General features: G+C 48.5%; 7 protein-coding genes and 1 non-coding gene across 8 annotated transcripts; 4 read left to right on the top strand and 4 right to left on the bottom strand.

Moving 5' to 3' along the window:
- Positions 1 to 3,272: 3,272 nt before the first annotated feature.
- V8C40DRAFT_279174 (uncharacterized protein) lies at positions 3,273 to 3,926 on the top strand (the record flags this gene model as incomplete). Its single annotated transcript, XM_083221178.1, has 2 exons — positions 3,273 to 3,789; positions 3,840 to 3,926. Exons 1-2 carry the CDS (start codon positions 3,499 to 3,501, stop codon positions 3,924 to 3,926), a joined length of 378 nt encoding a protein of 125 aa, XP_083078894.1. The 5' UTR covers positions 3,273 to 3,498.
- A 425-nt stretch (positions 3,927 to 4,351) lies between these two features.
- On the bottom strand, positions 4,352 to 5,682 carry V8C40DRAFT_229474 (thioredoxin-like protein). The gene is made up of 2 exons (XM_083212484.1): positions 5,224 to 5,682; positions 4,352 to 5,137 (listed from the first exon to the last, which is right to left on the bottom strand). The coding sequence occupies exons 1-2, from the start codon at positions 5,562 to 5,564 to the stop codon at positions 4,810 to 4,812; spliced, it is 669 nt and encodes a 222-aa protein (XP_083078893.1). The 5' UTR covers positions 5,565 to 5,682; the 3' UTR covers positions 4,352 to 4,809.
- Positions 5,683 to 7,210: 1,528 nt separating this feature from the next.
- Positions 7,211 to 7,297, bottom strand: V8C40DRAFT_t2. Its single transcript has one exon. It is a non-coding gene; the product is annotated as a tRNA-Arg (tRNA).
- A 408-nt stretch (positions 7,298 to 7,705) lies between these two features.
- V8C40DRAFT_6720 (acyl transferase/acyl hydrolase/lysophospholipase) lies at positions 7,706 to 10,558 on the bottom strand. The gene is made up of 2 exons (XM_083223286.1): positions 9,995 to 10,558; positions 7,706 to 9,934 (listed from the first exon to the last, which is right to left on the bottom strand). Exons 1-2 carry the CDS (start codon positions 10,262 to 10,264, stop codon positions 7,790 to 7,792), a joined length of 2,415 nt encoding a protein of 804 aa, XP_083078892.1. The 5' UTR covers positions 10,265 to 10,558; the 3' UTR covers positions 7,706 to 7,789.
- Positions 10,559 to 11,635: 1,077 nt separating this feature from the next.
- On the top strand, positions 11,636 to 13,193 carry V8C40DRAFT_229467 (uncharacterized protein). The gene has a single exon (XM_083212483.1). The coding sequence runs from the start codon at positions 11,886 to 11,888 to the stop codon at positions 12,459 to 12,461; it is 576 nt and encodes a 191-aa protein (XP_083078891.1). The 5' UTR covers positions 11,636 to 11,885; the 3' UTR covers positions 12,462 to 13,193.
- V8C40DRAFT_6710 (Gfo/Idh/MocA family protein) lies at positions 12,516 to 14,045 on the bottom strand. The gene is made up of 2 exons (XM_083223283.1): positions 13,186 to 14,045; positions 12,516 to 13,121 (listed from the first exon to the last, which is right to left on the bottom strand). Exons 1-2 carry the CDS (start codon positions 13,778 to 13,780, stop codon positions 12,571 to 12,573), a joined length of 1,146 nt encoding a protein of 381 aa, XP_083078890.1. The 5' UTR covers positions 13,781 to 14,045; the 3' UTR covers positions 12,516 to 12,570.
- Positions 14,046 to 14,673: 628 nt separating this feature from the next.
- On the top strand, positions 14,674 to 17,061 carry V8C40DRAFT_229464 (bifunctional fumarylacetoacetate hydrolase/alpha/beta hydrolase family protein). The gene is made up of 3 exons (XM_083212482.1): positions 14,674 to 15,600; positions 15,654 to 15,833; positions 15,892 to 17,061. Exons 1-3 carry the CDS (start codon positions 15,004 to 15,006, stop codon positions 16,882 to 16,884), a joined length of 1,770 nt encoding a protein of 589 aa, XP_083078889.1. The 5' UTR covers positions 14,674 to 15,003; the 3' UTR covers positions 16,885 to 17,061.
- A 638-nt stretch (positions 17,062 to 17,699) lies between these two features.
- On the top strand, positions 17,700 to 18,795 carry V8C40DRAFT_272005 (NmrA/HSCARG family protein; the record flags this gene model as incomplete). Its single annotated transcript, XM_083220305.1, has 3 exons — positions 17,700 to 17,873; positions 17,961 to 18,384; positions 18,425 to 18,795. The coding sequence occupies 3 exons, from the start codon at positions 17,700 to 17,702 to the stop codon at positions 18,793 to 18,795; spliced, it is 969 nt and encodes a 322-aa protein (XP_083078888.1).
- Positions 18,796 to 18,802: the final 7 nt, after the last annotated feature.

Below are 18,802 nucleotides of genomic sequence, written 5' to 3'. Positions count from 1 at the left end.
TTAATATATTAAATAGCAGCTAGTTTAATAAAGAAAATAAAGAAAATAATAAAAAAGATTATAAAGTAGAAGATAAAGAAAATAGTAAAGAAAATAATAAAGAAATTAATAAAGAAGTTAATAAAGAAGTTAATAAAGAAGTTAGTAAAGAAGTTAGTAAAGTATCCTTTACTACGCCGCTAATAATAAGGTTTAATTAGAATAGTATTTTAACGCTAGGCCTTTATCTTAATAAAATAAAATAATATTATAATTACATCTAGTTATAAATAGAAGTATTAATTATTTTCTAAGTTCCATTAACCCCCTTAATCTCCTACGTTTTTAAAAAAGTAAAAAAGTTATTATACACCCTCGCCCTTAATAATATTACAGTAACCAATAAAATAAAAAGACTTAAAGAGAAGCAGCTTACCTAGTTACAGCTAATAAAAAAAATATAAGTTTTAAAAAACTATAGGCCACTTAATATCTATAATTTAAAAGTTAAGGCAGTAAAAAATAACTATTACCGGTATACTATATAAAAAACAGAAGAGGAAAAAGTTAAAGTAAAGGAGGTATATAATAAAGTTCCTTTCCTACAGTATTAACTACAAAAAGTTTAATTAAAGGTTTACAATAGCCTCCAGCAGCCTCTTTCTACCTAGTCCTACGGCCTTTATAACTTCTAAAGCTACCTAAATTACCGTTTTTTTATAAATTTAATAACCTTAATAAATAACGTTTATTAAGTTTATCGCTAACTTCGTTTTATATATTATTTTAAAAAAAAGTGCTAGTACCATAGCTATAAAAGTTTAATTACAAGATTGTAGAAGAAGTAATATATTTTACTATTCTAAAAAATAAAAGACATAGTTAAAATTAGTTAAAGCTATTATTAAAAGCCGACGGTATAGAAATAACAAAGGAATACATTTCTAACGAGCTTAATAAAAATTTAGAGTTTATTAAAAACAAACGAGATTTTAATTAAATTTTTTTACAATAACTTTATATTACTAATTAAAAATAAACTAAAGATTTATTTTATTAATAAAGTAACTTATTTCCTTATATAAATTAGCAGCAATCTAATATACCCTTTTTTTTCCCAGTCATCGACCAATTTCCTAGTCAGCGTACCCCCCGTATTATATAGAGCATATCACGGGAATGGGTCGTTTTTAAGACCCCCCTAGTAGTGTATATGCGACGGCCAGGGGCTCTGCGGCAGGGAAGCGCTCAATGGCGGTTCTAGATGGTCAAGACTGCAGGACAAGGGCTGTCTACGGTACGTGTATCCTCCGATTGTCGTCATCTTGCTTCAAACAAGGCGGCAAAAAGTGACAGCTCTCTGTTGAAACTCGAGAGACAAACCCATCGATCGAATGAATGACTCTTTTGCAGTTTGACATCAGCCCAGAATGACTCTCCGTCGTGGGGCCAAGCACATCCACCTCACCCCGTCCACGTCCGAGATGTCCAACATTCAGCATCATGAGAAATTGGATTGACGGATTCCTCTAGACTTGTCCTGTCCGCTACTGCTAAGCTTCTCACGCAGCCCAGAGCTAGCACCCGGTCCGCATTTCCCCTCACCGGAGGCCACTCAATCTGCAGTCCGCGGACATGTTGATATGGAGCAATGGAGGTGTTCAGTGCTTGCTATACTACTCTAAAGTGCATGTTCTCTCTCTCCCCTTTTGCTCAATAGGGGTGTTCGCGCCGCCGACTATCACAGCGACTACCGGCACCGCTGCACTGCAACAACGGAGCTCCTTGCTGCATCGGAGACGCAAAGTGGGAACCACGATACGCAGCCAAGCCAAGCAGCGAAAGGGGAGCCGCTTTGTGTACTGGCTGAATCGAATTTGATCCCTCGGTGTCCCAATGTTTGCTGGGGCTGAGATAGATGGCCCCATCCAGCGTGGATATTCTCATCGTCCCAAGACCTCGTGGACACTGCTGGGGGTCCGCGTGCTTGTGTGCAGGAGAGTACAGTGCAGTACATGGATGGAGTCAATGCATTTTGACAATGGCGAGTGCGTCAATTCTTCACGTTCCTTGCGCAAGCTACCTCCTCGTACAGCAACATATGCAGTGAGCACGAGGCGAATCCAATCCCCTTGCATGTCCGTCTCCACACGCTTTCCTCTCCCGCCCTTCTGGATGCCTCGGGAATTGCCCGTACCTGTACTAGACTAGCAATAAACAATCAAATCATGTTGGCATTAGCATTAGCAGTGTTCGATATGCCACTTGCTATACCTCAAGAAGCGCCTAAAGCTGGTGGCTGGGCTTCTCGAATCCTCCAGACTCATTTGCCGCACCGGTGCCAAGCAAAAAGTCCAGGGTCGCCCATTGTCCACATTGTCCAGCCGGGCATATTAGCACGTGGGATGGAATGGAGATGCTTCCAGGCTAAACCACTTTGATGCTTCATGAAACAAACGGCCCCGTCTAGTCGTGGTGATGGCATACGTCAGGTCAAAATTGACAATCCCCTTATCCATGCCCTTGATTACGTGATTTCCGACAAGAGGCTCAATTTCCCTCCAGCACTCGTACAGTCCAGTCTAGATAAGCTCAGCCTCTAGCAACCAACCAGCAGCCTACTATACTGTATGCTTTGCATTGACTCTTTGAGAAGACATGTGGGAAATCAACGAGCAAATCCTCCCTCTGCACAACAACACGAGCAGGGAACAAGTAAAATGAAGACATGCACACAAGACTCATGCCGTCCGGCAGTTGGCACTCGGATCTTGCCTGTTCCGTCAAACTCATCAGGGCAGTTCCATGTCCATTATGCATGCTAATTAATACTGCAGCAGCCTCTTTGTCGATCATGATGGCACCACCTTTTTTTTTCCTGACTCTTGCTCTTCCTTTTCTGCAAGCTACAGTACCTTACAATACAGTCACAGCTACGTGCAGCTTCTTCTCTTCTCTTCCAGTCGGGTCACGCGGATGGTACACCAAATTCCAGTCTCCAGGCATGGGCACTGCCATGATTCGTATCGGCGACTCAATATGCATGGCCTATGCAAGTGCTAGACGTTGGCCTGAAACGTTAGCATGAGTGGCTCTGCCGCCATCAATATGATGGCTCACCAAGAGGCGCCAACGAATTAGATGCCAGATTCGGCAATAGTATACCGAACGCGAACAACGGCCACATGACGTATTTATGTAACTGCCCGGTGTATGTATTTGATATCAATGTTCATGGCACCGCATACAGAGCAGATGGCTCACTAGATTGTATATAATTATGTCATTAATCGCTGCGTTGCCCAAAAATTCATGAAAGGCTACAGGGTAACATCAATGTTAGGTGAAGGCCAACAAACACATCATCTGCTGTATATGCCATTGGGCAGCATCATGGCCGCGTCTGCATGTCATCTTCTTTGTTCTAGCATGTCTTAATACGAACAAAACTCACATCATGTGGTCTCTGATCTGGGCGTTGGTGGGGGTCATGAATGTACTGGAAGGGTTAACAGTCCTATGTCTGTTTTCATCGCTGTTGAGAATTATTACGGCGACACCCTTCTTACACCTGGCAAAGTATACATGATTGTGGAAACAACTAGTGGAAAGACAGTAACCGTTGCATATGGTGTGCCATATCTCCAACACATCAAAGGCAATAACAATGAACATACCCACCGGGTATACAGTGAAGCCAGCAATTACTATGGCTTCTTCAACGAAGCGTCGGGTAAGTACCTGGACCACAATGCCTATGCGGAGATTCGCGCGTCTGCCGAAACGATGCTGGACTGGGAGTATTTCACTGTAAGATGACGCTAATGGAGGATACCGGCGGCTTACACCACCAATTGTAGTCAGTGGACATTGCTGAGGATGTCAGGAGGCTGCAGAGGGGAGTTGATGGTAGCACTTTGTGGCAATTAGTAAAAGTCTCAAAGTAGGTAACCGTAGACTCGAAAAGTAGGTGTAAACAATTCACAATCCTTATCAGGTACGCATGCTGTTTTGTGGCTTTCTTGATTTGGCCTGACCGTTAGAGCTAGTTGTGTTATTCGACAATAGGGATATTCACCCATTGAACTCACAAGAGCTCATACTGAAGCTACTAATGCTAACCCATAATTCCTAAGTCGATAAGAAAAAGATCCTGCAGTCATGAGAAGGGTTGATGCGATAAGATTTAGTTTCCATTCGAAACAGCCTTGAAATAAGATTGGCTGAATTATGATACTGTGATCTATCCAGTTAGGAGCACGCAACTTGCATCATCCAATACGTCTCTCAAATCCCATTCACATGCAACTTGAAAGATTCACCAATATTAGAGTGGTTTTATAATTGACTCTACTCAATATTAAGGTTCACAGCCACAGAAACGGTCCATACCTACCTCCTTACAACATATGTAACACATCAACACTTTGTATGCATTCACCCAAGCTTTCCATACAGGTTTTCTGCTTATACTTCACGCTCATCATCAAGCAATGTCATTAGAAGAAAAAAATTGGTATCTTTTTATTATTCAACATCATAGTCATTGCCCCCATCTAAAAAAGCCCCCCACAGGCCATGATGAGAGATGCATGTCATCAGGCTTTCCGTGGCACGAACAACAACATTTTCGACATCAGTGACGTGCTTCTTGATAAAACCCGCTCTTGAGCGCCATGCCGTAACTCTGCACGATTAGCGAAACTTTTTTTTCTGACAACTTTCCATCCCCATCGCAGACCGATGAATTGCTTTCCCAAATTAGGGTTTCTCGTTTTCAAGGATTTTTATTTAATTTTTTGTTACTTTCAGGTATCCAGCGCTCCCAATCTATGAGACCTCAGGCAGAGAGGTCAGGCGGAGGTAAGGCTTGATGGTGCGGAAGTTGGGGAACAGCTTCTTGGCCTCCTCGTCCTTGATGACGGGGGCGACAATGACATCCTCACCGGGCTGCCAGTTAATGGGGGTAGTGACGCGGTACTTGTCGCCGGTCTGGAGGGAGTCGATGATGCGCAGGACCTCGGAGGCGTTGCGGCCGGTGGAGGCAGGGTAGGAGAGGATGGTGCGGATCTTCTTCTTGGGGTCGATGAAGAAGACGGAGCGGATGGTGAAGGCAATGCCCTTTTCATCGACGTTGGTAGCGTCCTGGTGGTCGATCCTGTTTGGGAAGAAGAAGAGTTGTTAGTGTCAGGAACTCAAGTAGAGAGCAACAACAACAACAACAACACCAACAGCATAACTTACATGTCGTAGAGCAGGGAAACCTGGCGCTGCTTGTCGCCAATGATGGGGAAAGTGACATGGCCGCCAGTGACCTCCTTGATGTCGTCGATCCAGCCATTGTGGGAGTCGACGGTGTTGGCAGACAGACCAATCAGCTTGACGCCGCGCTTGGTGAACTCGGGCTGCAGCTTGGCAAAGGCGCCCAGCTCGGTGGTGCACACGGGCGTGTAGTCCTCGGGGTGGGAGAAGAAGACGACCCAGTTGTCGCCGACGAACTCGTGGAAGTCAATGGGGCCCTGGGTGGTGTCGGCCTTGAAGTTGGGGGCTTCGGAGCCCAGACGGAGGGGAGCAGGCTGAGACATTGTGATGATGATGGAGGGGTTTTGTTTGTAAAGCTTGTTGTTTATGCTATGAACGGAAAACAAGAAGAACAGAGAGATCAACTACAGGAAGAAGAAGAGAAATGAGGCTTATATATATCTCTCATAACCCATCCGCCAAAAAACGTAATCGAGGGGCCCATCAACGCAACACAATCACCCAATATTCTCTCCCCTCCTCCAAGCCCCTCCCCCTCCATCATCTCATCACCTTTTTTTTTTGCCCCTCCTCGTCTTGCTTACGGAGCTAAAAACACCAACACAACAACAGCCAAAGACATCCCCGCCCCCAAGCTCAAGCTCAAGCTTCTGCTCCTTACCAAAAGCAACGAACCATTGCAACATTCCACTCACCAAACCCCACGATCCGCGCCAAGTGCCTGGCCTAGGGAGGTCCTCAATGCGGCAAGGCGCCGCGATTGCGTGCTGAGCTCGCCGCCTCATTGGCCCGCCGTGCGCATTTTGCAATTCGAGTCTCTCTGACGCAATGGGCGACTAGCTCCCGCTGGGCCCTCTTGATTCCCCCTTGTTAGCTTTGCGGGCTCATGCTTGTGCAATCAAAAACTGCGACGGTTAAAGAGAAGAGACGCTGTGCGGGCTGAATGGATCCTCTTTTTGCTGCGGCTGGTCGGGCCATGGTGACACCAACGCCGATGGGCCGGGAGCGAGCTGAGCTGATTACAGTAGGTAGCTTTCTTGGGTTGGAGGGACAAGACAAATCACGGATACATTTGCGGTTACGGAATGTAAGCCTTACGGTCAATAGTACAGGGCGCTTGCACATGTCTGATTCGAAAGTGTTGAGCTTGGCCAAGGGCTAGCAGGTCTCGACCTTTGGACTAATACTGCTTGACCAAGGTCTTACTTCGTTTCCTCGTTTTGGTTGTTGGTCTCTTGCGTAGGCAGCCGTGTATCGGTAAACTAACTACATGTACGATTCAGATGGAGATTACTGATGAGAAATCCACATGTCATCTCACTGTCGAACGGACACGTACATGCTGCAGGCGAAGATACAGAGGAGAGCGGGTTTTGCATGTGGGTTTGTAAGTGAGCATATTTTTTCTCCCTCTGTTGGGCACCACATTGGACACGGCGTTACCTTTTGAACGGTGCATTACTGTCATCCCAACCACTCGTAGCTCTCTCTTCTCTCTCCTCATACTGCACAGCTTCAGTTGATTCCAAACTTATATCCACGTAATCTATAACAGAAGTGAATGGTAACACAAAGACCATCAGCCCTACTGCCCCCCCAAACCTCGCAATCTCTATCCCATTAACCTTCAAGGTTGTTCGCAAGGTAGCCACCTCACTAAAAAGTCACCCCATAGTACAACTGTAATATCATACGTGTTGAAGCGCCTACTCAGCCGCCACAACAGCATCGTGCCCAATGTGGCTTTCTGGCGTGCTGACCCGAGATCCTGAGCCTGTGCAGACGACTGCCGACAGCCCGAGATCCGCTCAGTGCTTCAAAAATGCACGGCTCTTTAGATATCTAGGATGCCGCAGATGCCGCAGCGACTTGACAAAAGCAACCACGCCATATTCATACAAGAAAGCGCCGAAATCTTTAAAATGAGTAACCAAAAAAAATTAGAATTTGGACAGAAACCGCAAAAAATCGACCACGCCAGGAGTCGAACCTGGAATCTCTAGAGGTGGCGTTTACCAACCGAAATCTAGCGCCTTAGCCATTAGGCCACGCGGCCGTCGATGCAGATGAGCTTGCTATTTTGCTATATGGCGCTCGCCACGGGACAAAGGCTTCCAGGCGTAATTATTGCACGACTGATACTTGAAGAAACTTGGACAGCCTCTTGGTATGAATTTGATTCAAATATATGCCAAGATACATGTTTGGCCAGCAATGCTACTCCTTTCCAACTAACATAGCACTGTCCCCTCCCCCCTTGCCGAATACCCGCATCAAAATTCGCCTCACAACGACTGACCTTCTGTGGTCTCACAGGCCAGATGCCGTGTTCTCCTCTATACCAAAGTGCCGCCCGATGAACAAACCCCGAAATAGCTGACCTCAAAAATAATGAAAAAGAAAAGAAGCGGAAACAAAAGGCTTCCATTTGTCAAACAAAGTATATGATAACGCCATTCTATGCTTGGATTCCGTGCGGCTCAATCCGCCAAAACGCCATGCTGTGTCTTCCCCTTCTGGCTCGTAGTGGGGGGACGATCCTTTATAATCACCAAAAGCCGCCAATGACTTCCCCAGCAGGGCCAAATGCGCCATAATTAGCTGGTTTAGGAGTGTCCTCAACAGGTACAGACTGGCTGTCATCAGGATCACTCTCTTCGGTCCCTTGCTCCACTTCTGTGTCACTCGTGTGATTTGGCTCACTCGTCTCAATTTCGTCAACTGGAGATATCGCAGGCCCCAACGACGGCCCAACGCGACCATCCCCGGCATCACTAAAAGTAATCGGAACTCTTGGGTCCAAATAGTTGATGTTCGCGGTATCAACAGCATCAAGCTCACCATGAACACTTGCCGGGGGGGTTATTGGCTTGGAGAAGTTGAATCTTGGGTCTGACTGAGATTGGGAGGATGACAACTGAGGCACATGCGACTGACTCAAAGCTGACCTCTTCAGCTGCGGCTTGCGAAGAGTAGTGGAAGATGCCAGTCCATGTCTCCTCGAGGCGATTTCCAGCCGTTCCTCCTCAGCAGTCTCCTCATCTGTTAGATCGGTGTCGAGGACCAACCCTGGGCCGGGCAAGAGGAGGCTCCCGCCTGATCTTCGTCGTTGACGCTTCTGGCCGTGACTGGCGATCGGTACGCCAAGATTGGCCTGGTTGGGTGTCTGATCATGCTTGTTAAGCCGCAAGCTTCCCATGTATGAAACTATGCTTCGGAGATTGCTCTGGCTCTCTGAGAAGACGACTCTCGTCCGGAGCCGGTGCACTGCGCGATCCAGCGCCAACTCTATCGCACAGCTATCGCGTATCCTAGATAGCTTTGGCCACGTTGCTCTTTCACCAACGAGACAGCACTTCAACATAAAATCCACAGAAGGGTTTCTGAGAAGCACGGGGAGGTTATCGAGAGTCAGATCAGGTAAAATGTTGATATTGCCCGAATATTTTTGACTGAGGATACTTCGAAACTTGGTCATCATGTTAGGGAAGAAACCCATCTCGGCCATAAACTGCAGTCGGTGGAGAGCCTCGTCTCTGGCGAGCGATGTGCAGGCATATATCCAATCCATGTCATCGCCACCATTTTTGGCGCTCTTGTGAGTATCTTGATTCTCGGGTGAAAGGTGATCATCCTTGGCGAGGAACGGAGTGACATGTGGGTTCACCTGCGACACGATGAAATGGTTGACGTTGAACATTTCCGCGAGGCGTGTCATGGGCAAGTCATTGTCCACCGAGCCGTCAATAAATCGTTGGGGCGACGGGTTCCACTGGCGATGCTCGCCCGTAACCGGGTCTTTGACCAACAGGGGCGACGAGTTAAAGATGAGAGGCACTGAGCAAGACGCTGCAACAGCAGACCAAATCATGACGTTGGGCGAAGTGACATAGTTGAGCAGCCGTGGCAGCTCGTATACGGATGCAGAAGAGACGCAAATGTTGAGGATACGTCGAGTGCGGTTGTACGCCTCCTGAAAGGTAATGTCGCCCATCATGCCCCTCATGACTCTCCTAAGATGAGCAATGTCCGACCAGCAACCCTCAGTTAGCAGCCGACGAAAGTGGTCCAACAGGCCATCCTGGTTGTCTTGGGATTCGAAGACTGCTAAATCACCATAGGGAAACTCTTTAATCAGCTGCGGAATCTCTTCGTCCGTCCTCGTACACATAACGGCACAGACGATACTTCCAGCGCTGGCGCCGGATATGATCCTGGGGAGAAGCTGGTTTTCGAACAAGGCCTTGAGAACGCCGACGTGGGCCATACCGAATGTCCCGCCGCCAGATAGTAAAAGGGCGCTTCGTCCAAAGCTCTGGCGCGCGAGCAACATGCCTTCTAGTAGGTCCTTGTACGCAATGCCCTGGTCCGTGGCGCTATGGACAATGGCAGCATCGATGGTTTCAATTGTCGATTCAACGTAGCGCTCAATCAGCGTCTTCGTGCCAAGATATGAATGCCGGTAGAGATCGACGTTACCCATGCCGCCGAGATCGCGCGACAGGGAAGTTCGGATGAGGTGCATCATGGTGCGGATGTCTCGACTTTCTCGGGCCTCGTCAAGCGCCCGGAGTCGCTCTTCAATGAGCCTAGCGTTGTAATCGTCGCTTTCATCGTCTCGTCTCCAGTCATCGTTGCCCTCGAGAACGTCAAGTTCCTGTGCCGCTGCTTGCCATTGTTTCAATGTCTCAGCCTATCACATCAATTAGTCCGGTCCAGCCAATACCCACGGGGGGATCCAATAGGCACATACGCTCTTCATGCGCAGGCAGAGTATGTTTTTTCTTTCCTCGAGGAGCCTCGCCTTCTCGCGCTCTTCGGGGCTCACGCCATCTTTCCAGGATCGCAAGTAACTTGCCGCTCCTTTGACTGTTTGGGATACGGTTTGTACGATGGTCCGGTCAGCAGGCTGCAGAGGCTGCGAAGATGCCGAGGCTTGTTTCTGGCGCTTTGGCGACGGCGGAGAGGTGCTACCGGTGTGTATTTGAGGTATCGGAGGTGCGCGGAGGAAGAAGTCGGCCATGACAGGAGGTGCTGCGTTGCATCCGGGATTTGTTGAGGATCGGATCTTCAGGTGGGCAGCAGGAGGCTTCGGCTCAGCTGCAGTCCCATTCCTGATGGCAGCGTCGATTCTAATTATACGAGCAGTTGAGATGGCGGTTTGAAAATCAAGAGGAAGAGGTTACGGAACAATGCGACTTGGGGAATAAAAGCGCTGTTGGTTGTTGGTAGGGAGGACGGGCGACAGGGGAGTTCTTGAGGCAATCTTGGAGAATCCGGGGATGGTTGGAGCATCTGAGCATCTGACCGCTCTGCCACACCCGCTGATGGCATATGCAGGTGGGGACAATAGCGGCTTGGGGCGCGGGCTGGCCAGGTGTACTTTGGGGGTACTCGGGGAGTCGTACCTGGGACCAGCCCGGCAGTTGGGCTACAGTGCGTTGTGAACCTATGATGGTCGCCATACAAGCCGAGTATAGCGCTGCGTGCACCTGAGAGGCGGTACACTCTACTTTTGTTCTACTGTCGCGCATCGTAGCGAGCAGTCACTGAAGGCACCGGACAACAGCTCAACATAAACGTGGTGCCGTCATCATGTACCACCCATAGAGCTTCATCTGTAATTAGGTGCAGCCCAGGGTCACCCCCAATATCCATCCCGTCCCCCATACTGTAAGCCCCCCGTAATCCTCCCCCCAGTTCCTCCCCCGTATTCCGCTGCTGCGTCCACGTGCTGCAATGCCGCTGCAGCGCTGACTCGGGGGTTCGCAGATGCTGGCGACAGATCAATCTTCACATGCCAAAGGGGCCGCATTCTGCATTCTAGGGATTATCTGCAGCACCCTGCATCAGGTCGGGCACCGGCACATGCTTCGTCTGTACATCAAATCGTCCGATCGGGTACCAATCAGGCTGCGTCTGACGTTGGCAAACCCAGAGTAGCAGTACTCCCCCATCTCGTACCCCAGGATCCCCGGACTGGTACTCGGCTGCAAGAGGCGGTAATGGTGTTAGCTCTATCTACCTAGTAGATGCAGCACAGAGGGGGAACTAAGTTGCTAAGGTTCCAATAGAGCTCCAGAAAGCGCCATGCCCACCGCCGCGACCGCGGGTTCCGATACGGTCGGGAGCTGGGAATGACGTCGGATGCGAGAATTGTCTCATGATGTGTTCAAAAGTTGTGTGTCGGGTGGACGAAATAGTGCTGATCAGCTACGCTTGAGGGAAGCTATCTGGGTGTCTCATCTGCATGTCACGCTGACGTGTTCTAGAAGAAGGAATCGTTCCGACAGGGTGCGTCATCGAGATGGGTGCATTGGCTCATATCTACGGCTAGATAGGCGAAAGAAAGAACAGGACTATGTTCCTGGGCAGTTGATGAAATGAGATGGGATTTACGAATAAATATGCATTTCCCATAATAAAAGACATAGGACAGTGAATGAGTCAACGAATATGGAGCGCTAAGGCTCATGCCTCCAAAATATGAGCATACCCTGCAATATATGCCATGTTTGGTGCTAATATTCAAGCAAACCGTCACACGGCGTGACACACATAAGCACAGTGACTCACAGGTGCGCATTTGCGCGACGTCTGGAATTTGATGCAATTTGCCACTACAAGGCATCGTAACAATGTGAATGAATCAACCATCATGTATAAGAGCAACAGAAATATTCAACAACGATGCTGCGCTCTTCAGCACAGCGCTGCATATCCTCACATCCTCCAAAATGGCTGAATCAACGAGCAATACTCGCTCAGACGAGAAATCAACCGATCAACAAAACACCATCACAGCCGCAGAGATGCACTCAACCCCGAATCTCATCCAGGGTAGCAGCCAGGCCCCGACCAACCCACTCGACCAAGAAGTTGAGAACCAAAAGTACCTCGAAGGGCGACTCGATATTGACGAGAAACGCAAGAGATTCGATGAGACATCCTGTACTGTCGAGGAAAAGGAGCTGTCCGAGCTTTTCAGGAAAGGATTGCTTGACGATGGAAGCACAGGCCCCTTGAAGGGAGACTTCACCTTGAACGATCTCCCTCAGCTGAGCGGCGATGAAGCAGCCAGTGTCCAGTGGACGACATCGAAACGAAAGTCAAAGGAGACGTCAAAGGACACTCGTGCGATGAGTGGTCTATCCGACGATGAATTGGCCAGTGTTTTACAAGCCTGTCCGGACTTGGAGGACTTCATCAAGAAGACCTAGCTATTCCAGACTGATAAAAAAAAAAGAATTCAAGCACGTGGATTTGAGAATGGCTGCTAATTCAATTACAAGTGTCTTACTTTCCGTTTCCTTCATTCCTCGAAACCCTTCATTTCTCATCCCACCCAGCAAGAACAGTTGCTAGTTGCTCATGGCGAACCAAAGCCGTCTCAAACGAAGGTGCCCCCTCAAACTCACCGTCCGCAAACTTGTCATAAAGAACACCAACGCTTCTACCCACGATTGCCAGCTCTTCCTGCCAGCTCTGCCAGCTCCATTCACTCTTCTGCACCTGGTCCGATGCGAAATCGTGAACCTCAATGGTGACAGGCGCACCGTACGAACCGGCGTGCAGAGAAGATCCGCCAAACGCCTGAAGTCGAATCTCGCCCCTTTCGCCATTGATTGTCCACGAGAGGGCAGGGTCGCCGGGGAATTGCTGGCCTCGACGGAATCGGAAGAGCACGTTGGCTCCCTCGGTGGCGATTTGCGATGCGGCGAGGGTGCCGTCGATGATGATGAGATCAGGGACATTGGACTTTACTGTTTCGACGACTTTTTTGGTGGAAGGGTCGCGAAGGAGGACATTGGGGCGCTGGAGCTGGAGGTGTGATTGGATGTTTTGGAACTCTCCGATGACATACTGAACTTGGTCAAACACTGGAAGAAGTTAGTTGTCAAAAAGGACAGTCAATATATTTCAGATGATGAGGATTTTACTCACAATGACCGACTCCAATGGTTACAACGTTACCACCAACGGCCCTATCAGTAAAGTACTTGAGCCCTGGTGACAAAGCCTCTCGGTCAACAGTTCCTCCAAAAGCCCTGACCTCACTGCTGAGGACTTTGCCAACGCTTCCCTGCTCAAGCAGCTGCTTGATCTTGACAATAGGAGGAGCCTCGCGCCCTTGATTACCAACCAGCGTCCGTCCACCAGCAACTCTAGCAGCTTCGACGAGCTCCTTTGCATGAGCTACATCGTGAGCCAACGGCCACTCTACAAAGACTTGCTTGCCAGCCTTGACGCTCGGCAGGGCAGTTTTGTAGTGGACATCGACGCGAGTGCTTACAACCACGAGGTCAATGTCCTTGTCATCGGCAACGTCCTGGGGATTGCCGTAGGCCTTTGTCTCGGGAGGCAGCTTAAAGACTTCAATAGCGCGCTTCGCCGATTCGACGCTGCTGTTGCACAATGCTACAATCTGATACTTTGTACGACCGCGGGCGGAGAGAAGATAGGGCAGATGGGCAGCACTGGCCCAAGATGTGGTTCCGGTGCTGGAAAGGCCGATAATGGCTGTGCGGATGGGCGCCATGATTGATGATAACTGAATGTGTGAACTGTTGTAATTACAGATGATTCCTTAATCTGGCTCCCAAGTCCCTTTTTGCCTACATCATTTATTTACCTATATATAGAGGGCTTATTCCGTATTTCCTCGACTATTGCGTCTTGATACGAAATATCGTGCAATGAGGTGGAGGGTGCGGGGGGATTTCTAAGCAGCGATTTATAATGCTGGAGGTTGCGAAGTATCTCAGATCTGATTTGCTTGTCCAGCTATTTGAAATTATGGCGGGTGCATATTAGCATTACCCCAAATATACTATCTTGTTTTGTCCATGTAAATGAAAGTCGATGCATTGTACAAGAGGAGTAATTTTTCCTCTTGGGGTGAGATTTGGTTACTTTCATTAACTCATGGAAGTGGAGGTCTGTCTGAGGCGTTTGGCTTCCATCATGCGTCTCATTTCCAATAGGCTTTCAATTTACTATTTCTTGAAGTTCAAAACTCTCAGTAGGCTAATGCAAAGCATTCGTCCCTCTAGGAAAGTGGGCAGGGCGGCAGATACATGTACCTGTCTTCAACAAGTGAGTTCATTACAAACAACAGACGGCTGTAAGCGTTACAGAATGAAAGTTAGTCAAACTACAATCAGATGAATTCAAGACTGAAATTTCTGAGTAACCGAAGGAATATAAACCCCATGTGCTCATAACTCTTTCCATCTTTCACCTCTTCACGACCACTGTTAGTTAGTGCTCAGCTCTCAAGGTATCGGTGGGCGCTTAATTACTGCATACATATAGCCATGGAGGCGATGGCAATTCTCAGGAGGGTTAAGCTGAACTTGGGCAATTCAAATGTATTGCTGAAATAACAACGTAATAATTATCATCTTTCAATCCATATTTGTTTGCTTTCTCATATCATTGTGCGAGGTGGTGAAACAAAAGGCGTGGGTTTCCATCTTACATGAATGCTCACCATTCTCCACACGCTACCGGCAAAATGAATTCGCCCGCACTTGAAACCATGTATTGAGCTAAACCATCACCGTCTCCCTCACTCCAGATAGTATTTCAAGTCGTTTACTATCCGTTCAAAAAGTCTTGTTCTTTTTATTCTACAAATACTCAAGTCGGATTCCTTTCATCTACGCACATTTCTGCCTTTGTCTTTTGATAATTTACACTGAGTGGACGATCATCAACGCCTCCGACAGGCGAGCACCTCCTCCTTATACAAATACCGCAATGCGTTTATCATCGCGACATCTAACCAACTATGCCGCATTTATTCGCCCCGAAACGGGCATCAGTCAGATTGGCCATTTAGACGCAAAAGCTGGCACAATCCAACCACTCAGCCTCCTCTCCGGATACCCCATCAAAGACCTCTACCAGGTCATCGAAGCCGGCCCCTCTCAAATAGCTGCCTCTGGCTCTGCTCTGCCCCTCCCATCTGTCAAGATCCTGGCACCGCTTGTAGGCCGCGATGTGTTAGCCGTGGGAAAGAACTACATGGAGCATGCAAAGGAGTTCAACGCCTCGGGATACGACAGTTCGGACAAGGTCGACAAGCCCAGCCATCCTGTCATCTTCACAAAGCGTGCGACATCGATCATTGCAGATGGCGAAGATATTTACTTGCACCCGGAATTTTCCAAGAGCGTGGACTATGAAGGTGAGATTGGGGTCATTGTTGGCAAAGTCGGGTTCCGGATTCCCAAGGAAAAGGCCATGGACTATGTCTGGGGGTACACGATTATCAATGACATGACGGCCCGCGAGAGGCAACGAGATCACAAGCAGTTTTACATTGGCAAGTCTGCGGATACATTTTGTCCCATGGTATGTCTTATGCATGTACTTCTTCCTCATTGTTTGGCTGCTGATTACCACAGGGCCCGGTTGCAGTTCCAAAGGAAGCCCTTCCGTCGGTGCTGCGCGTTCAAACGCATGTCAATGGAGAGTTACGACAAGACGCCACGACAGACGACCTCATTTTCGATATTCCAACCTTAATAAATACGCTTTCTGAAGGACAGACACTATTGCCTGGTGATGTGATAGCTACTGGCACGGTTAGTTTTATTCTGTGATATACATGCTACGGTTTTCTGACAATCATTGCTTTGTTAGCCTGCGGGAGTCGGTATTGGACGCAACCCACCTCTCTTTCTAAAAGAGGGAGACGAAATTACCGTCACTATTCCTGGTATTGGCGCTCTACACAATAGAGTCACCGTCGTGAACGCAACCACAGAGCGTCTCGCCTCCCAGTCCGTCTTTAGTCTCGACAACGCCGCACGTTCCTTGAACGGCACAGCTGGGCTCACCATTATCAATGGCAAGCCACTACATTACAAAAGACTCGGCCTTGGAAACAAAAACAACGTCGTCTTTGCCCACGGCCTCGGCGACACATCGGAATATTTCTCGCCTCTCATTGCAAACTTGGAACTCGAAAAGAGGGCAAACGTGCATTTGTTTGACTTTGAAGGCCATGGCCTCAGTCCTACGCACCCATTGAGCGTCTTGAGCGTAGACTCTTTAGCGGAAGATCTCGCGGGCGTATTCTCTCACGCTGGAATCAGCGAGTCTAACCCCGGAACACTGATTGCAAGTTCCTTTGGATGTTCAATTGCTCTGAAGTTCGTCCTTTACAACCCTCGCTTGGTGAATAGGCTTGTGTTGCTGTTCCCACCGCCTTTACCTCTCTCCGACGCTTCTTGGCAAGTGTGGAAGAAACGTGGTGCACTTGTTCGCACTCTGGGAATGGGGGCAGTGGTCGATGACATTATATCCGAGGGCACGGCTGAAGAGACAAGGTCAACAGAGCATCTTGCAATGTCAGCAGTTCGGCTAAGCTTTCTGAGTCAAGACCCAGAGTCATTTGCAAAGGCGTGTGACGCGTTCGCCAAGGCTGAAACAGATCTTCCATTGGAAAATCTTGATGTGCAGACAATTATTGTATCGGGGGGTGGAGACTCAGCTTCTTCAAAGGAAGTGGCGCAGGGATATGCACAGAGGATCAAGGGAGCACGTGTTGATTGGAATAAGGATCTTGGCCGTTGGGCTGTTTTTGAGAATGTGAAAGCAGTATCTGCTATCTTGACAGAATTTGGTCTTTAGGATTTTATGGTGGTGGCATTATCCCGATCTTGTGTAGATACGCAGAGTTGAAGAGCAATAGTTCCTAAACCAGATCACTTGATATATGTCGATGAAGGTTAAATAGAGTATTGCATGAAATACTAGCTATCCATAGGCTATATATCTATATATACAATTATTTTCTAGTTCTCTTTATGAATAATTCAGAAACGCATGTACTAATATCACCTCGCCACGTGTTGAACGACCTGCTCTGTAATGTACCCCAGACAAACCGTGGAATGCCACACAAACCTAATCCCACATGCAAAAAGATGTCAATCTCCAAAATAAATGCAGCATTACCTAGCAACTCCTCAGATTCAGCTAGGCGCAGGAGCTGAAGGCCACTAAAATCCAGGCATAGCACACCACACCTCTTAAAGGCCAAGCCAGCTTAGACCCGGCCCATTACATCACACAGCATCAGAAAACATCAATAGCATCTGCGAATCGGGGAGCTAGAGGGTAAATCTCAGTTCAGCTGGACCTATGAGAAGCCATGGATAATGGTTGTTTTCACCATCTCAAAGATGATGCGTGGACATGAAGATTGGGTGAATCCTCCTCACCAAATTGTGCGGAGGGGCGCTACTCCTCTTGTGTGTTGAGCTTCATACGTCATGACGAGTTAACCCGCCAGGCTGTGTATATCTCATAGAATCAACAGCTGGTAATTTTAAATTATTTTGAACCTCGTTTGTATGTACCAAGACTCAATTACGCTGGGTTGATTTAATTCACGCCGACATCAATTGAAGCATCACTTATAATCTCACCACTTATATCTCACCATGTCCAAGATCATCACCGTTTTTGGCGCCACAGGCAACCAAGGAGGCTCCGTCGTCGAAGCCATCCTCGCAGACCCAGCCCTATCCAAAGAATTCAAAATCCGCGGCATCACCCGCGACGTAAACAAACCAAAAGCCAAAGCGCTCGCAGCCAAGGGCGTCGAGCTCGTCTCGGTGCGTAGAAAAACACCATCCTCTTCACGACGATCCAGTAATAAGCTCTAACCAGAGATTATATATATAAAATCGCCGTGTATATAGGCCGACATGTCCTCATCCTCATCCGTCGCCCCCGCCGTCCAAGGCGCCCACACCGTCTTCCTCGTCACAAACTTCTGGGAGAGCATGTCCTCCGACACCGAAATCTCCCAAGGCAAAGCCGTCGTCGACGCCAGCAAGGCCGCGGGCGTCCAGCACATCGTCTTCTCCTCGCTCATCAACGCCACCGACGCCAGCAACGGCCGCCTGCCCAACATCTCGCACTTTGACGGTAAAGCCAGGATCGAGGAGTACATCCGCTCCAGCGGCGTCCCGGGAACTTTTGTCCTGCCGGGCATGTTCATGAGCGGCTTCGAGACAATGATTCGCAAGAACCCGCCCAACGAGCCCGCAGGGTACACGTTGGCTCTGCCTGTTGAGCCGTCAAAGGCAAAGGCGCCCCTGTTTGATGCCGCCGAAGACACGGGTAAGAATGATTACTGCAACTTCTTCATATGAGCACAAAGATCCACATGTTGATAGCAATACTACCTCAGGCAAGTTTGTAAAGGCAGCTATGAAAAACTTCCCCTCGCAGGCGGGAAGTCGTATCCTTGCGGCGTCAGACTACTACACCATTGACCAGCTCATCTCCGAGTTCTCGGAGGTCATGGGCAAACCGGCCCATGCTGTGCAGATCGACGATGACAAGTTCAAGTCGTTCCTCTCCCCAGTGGCAGCGCAGGAGCTGCTGGAGAATATGAAGCTTCTGGAAGACCCCGGGTACTATGCTGGTGAATCTCTGGCGGGAAGCTTAGCCTTGCTAGAAGAGAAGCCGACGACCTGGAAGGAATTTGTGGAGAAGAACAAAGAGAAGTGGTCTAATTTTGATCATTGAGATGACG

The sequence above is a fragment of the Trichoderma camerunense genome (genome assembly GCF_050948025.1).
Source record: "Trichoderma camerunense strain CBS 138272 chromosome Unknown V8C40scaffold_1, whole genome shotgun sequence".
NCBI classification, from domain to species: domain Eukaryota; kingdom Fungi; phylum Ascomycota; class Sordariomycetes; order Hypocreales; family Hypocreaceae; genus Trichoderma; species Trichoderma camerunense.
This window is presented reverse-complemented; position numbering and strand designations above follow the sequence as displayed.

Bases quoted from the DNA above. Each gene is read 5' to 3' on its own strand.
- V8C40DRAFT_229474 (XM_083212484.1), bottom strand. From the start codon at position 5,564: ATGTCTCAGCCTGCTCCCCTCCGTCTGGGCTCCGAAGCCCCCAACTTC. The intron at 5,138-5,223 runs GTAAGTTATGCT...CTTCCCAAACAG, and splicing joins GTTTCCCTGCTCTACGACAT to GATCGACCACCAGGACGCTA.
- V8C40DRAFT_6720 (XM_083223286.1), bottom strand. From the start codon at position 10,264: ATGGCCGACTTCTTCCTCCGCGCACCTCCGATACCTCAAATACACACC. The intron at 9,935-9,994 runs GTATGTGCCTAT...TTGATGTGATAG, and splicing joins TCTGCCTGCGCATGAAGAGC to GCTGAGACATTGAAACAATG.
- V8C40DRAFT_229467 (XM_083212483.1), top strand. From the start codon at position 11,886: ATGAATCAACCATCATGTATAAGAGCAACAGAAATATTCAACAACGAT.
- V8C40DRAFT_6710 (XM_083223283.1), bottom strand. From the start codon at position 13,780: ATGGCGCCCATCCGCACAGCCATTATCGGCCTTTCCAGCACCGGAACC. The intron at 13,122-13,185 runs GTGAGTAAAATC...AACTTCTTCCAG, and splicing joins AACCATTGGAGTCGGTCATT to TGTTTGACCAAGTTCAGTAT.
- V8C40DRAFT_229464 (XM_083212482.1), top strand. From the start codon at position 15,004: ATGCGTTTATCATCGCGACATCTAACCAACTATGCCGCATTTATTCGC. The intron at 15,601-15,653 runs GTATGTCTTATG...TGATTACCACAG, and splicing joins CGGATACATTTTGTCCCATG to GGCCCGGTTGCAGTTCCAAA. The intron at 15,834-15,891 runs GTTAGTTTTATT...TTGCTTTGTTAG, and splicing joins ATGTGATAGCTACTGGCACG to CCTGCGGGAGTCGGTATTGG.